The sequence below is a fragment of the Haplochromis burtoni genome, unplaced genomic scaffold, assembly GCF_018398535.1.
Source record: "Haplochromis burtoni strain Fernald_Lab_line unplaced genomic scaffold, NCSU_Asbu1 Contig_527, whole genome shotgun sequence".
NCBI lineage: Eukaryota > Metazoa > Chordata > Actinopteri > Cichliformes > Cichlidae > Haplochromis > Haplochromis burtoni.
Window position 1 is genome coordinate 111223 of NW_024582888.1, and position 2120 is coordinate 113342.

At 47.0% G+C, this 2120-nt stretch overlaps 1 protein-coding gene across 1 annotated transcript in view; it reads left to right on the forward strand.

Moving 5' to 3' along the window:
• Window positions 1–2114, forward strand: part of LOC102310359 (NACHT, LRR and PYD domains-containing protein 1b allele 3-like) — a 6367-nt gene extending 4253 nt beyond the window's left edge. Inside the window, exon 4 of the mRNA XM_042214182.1 lies at window positions 1214–2114. Within this exon, the coding sequence (XP_042070116.1) occupies window positions 1214–2023 (810 nt within the window). The 3' untranslated portion in view covers window positions 2024–2114. The remainder of the gene's footprint in view (window positions 1–1213) is intronic.
• Window positions 2115–2120: the final 6 nt, after the last annotated feature.

The window sequence follows — 2120 nt, forward strand, 5'->3', positions numbered from 1 at the left end:
CAAGATGCACTTCGGGCAACACAAGACGCCCTTCGGGCAACACAAGATACCTTTCGGGCAAAACGAGATGACCTTCGGGTCCTTCAGGCAACACAAGATAACCTTCGGCTCCTTCAGGTAACACAAGATGACCTTCGGGCAAAACAAGACGCCCTTCGGGCCCTTCAGGTAAAACAAGATGCCCTTCAGGCACAACAAGATGCCCTTCAGGCAAAACAAAATGCCATTCATGCAAAGCAAGATGCACTTCGGGCCCTCGAGGCAAAACAACATGCCTCTCAGGTCCTTCAGGCAAAACAAGAAGCCATTCGGGCAACACAAGAGGCCCTTCAGGCGAAACAAGATTCTCTTCAGGCAACACAAGATGCCCTTCAGGCGAAACAAGATTCTCTTCAGGCAACACAAGATGCCCTTCAGGCGAAACAAGATTCTCTTCGGGCAACACAAGATGCCCTTCAGGCGAAACAAGATTCTCTTCGGGCAACACAAGATGCCCTTCAGGCGAAACAAGATTCTCTTCGGGCAACACAACATGCCCTTCATGCAGCACAAGATGCCCTTCGGGCAACAGAACATGCCCTTCAGGCGACACAAGATGCCCTTGGGTCAAGACCAGATATCCGTCAGCCTCTTCAGGCAACACGAGATGGTCTTAATGACACTTGTTCACCTTTTGTTGACGAATCAGCAGCAGGTAGCAGTTCTGACTATGAAGAAGTCATGAAACGCATTAATATGGAGTCTGAAACTGTGTTGGATGATGATTAAATAAACTTTAATGAAAATCTGCTCCACTCTCAGCTTATCCTCTTTCACTTCTCCAGTAATTTCAGTGGGCCCTGGAGGACATCCTGCCTCTTGCCTTGTTCTCACAGCATGGTCTCACTGAGCAAAATACCCTGTGCAAACAACGTCGCACAAGTAAACAGCTCACCTGATATGCTGTTAAAGGTCTTCACACCTGTTATTAATGATGATTTTTAATGATGAAACCTGCCTGTACCAGTGCAGTGTGACCGGCCTGGTCTTTTTAATGAAGGCAGAAGGAGACGTGGTTCACAGGACTGTCCCTTGGAACAGGAGGCTGCTGGCCCAACACCACAAGAAGCCTGCAGGACCCCTGTTTGACATCAAATGTCAGCAGCAGTCTGTGTGTCAGCTTTGTCTCCCACACTGTGAGCTCATCTCCACAGGTGGAGGTCAGTTCTTGCAGGTCGCTCATGTGAAGGATGAGGGCATCGAGTTTATCACCCCTCAGCGGATAACGGAAAGTCACGTTGTTATAAACATCACAGGGTTTTCTGGTTATGGTAATGTGAAGGATGAAGACTCTCCTCCTGACCCAGTCCAAGCTTTGGTTCTGCTCTTCTACAAACCCCCAGTTGAGCCTGATCTCAGATCCATCCTCAATGTTTTGTTGTTGCCAAGGAACATCGTGATCCGTGATGTACAGCGCACCAGGAGGAAACTAAATGGGGATGAGAGGTACATAGATACATCTCCTCATTGCAAACTGCATCCAAAGCAGGTTTACACTCTGTCCACTGTTCCTGAAGATGACTCAGTTCTAGTTCAGCCAATAGAGGCCGAATTTGATGAAGAGTACCACGACAGCTACTTCACGACATTCCAGGTGATTTTAAGAATAGTCTTCAGAGATATTAGCCTGAGTCTGAAAGAGAAGAGCAGCTCCACCTGTGTTTGGGAAAGAGATCTATGTATTTTCTCCCCTACAGTGGGAACTATAAATCTTTCTCCTTCTGAGAGGCTGTTAAACACACGAAGCTGCTTCATTGAAGGGATATCAGGACCTAATCTCAGCAGCCTGATCGACAAACTGCTGGAGAAAAAGGTGATAACTGATGCAGAGAGGGAGGCAGCGGACGCGATGGAAAACAAAAGGGAAGAGGCTCGTTTTGTTATCGACACTGTGAGGAGTAAAGGTGATGATGCCAGTTCAGAGTTGATTAACTTTCTCCGTGAGCTTGACAAAACCCTCTTTGAGCACCTCAGGTTAAACTGAACAGATTTTTTTGTAGCATTTGCGGGGAGAAAGTGAAGCAATTACCTGCATGTGTGTAAATGGTAAAATTGCCTGTATTTATATAGCGCTTTACTAG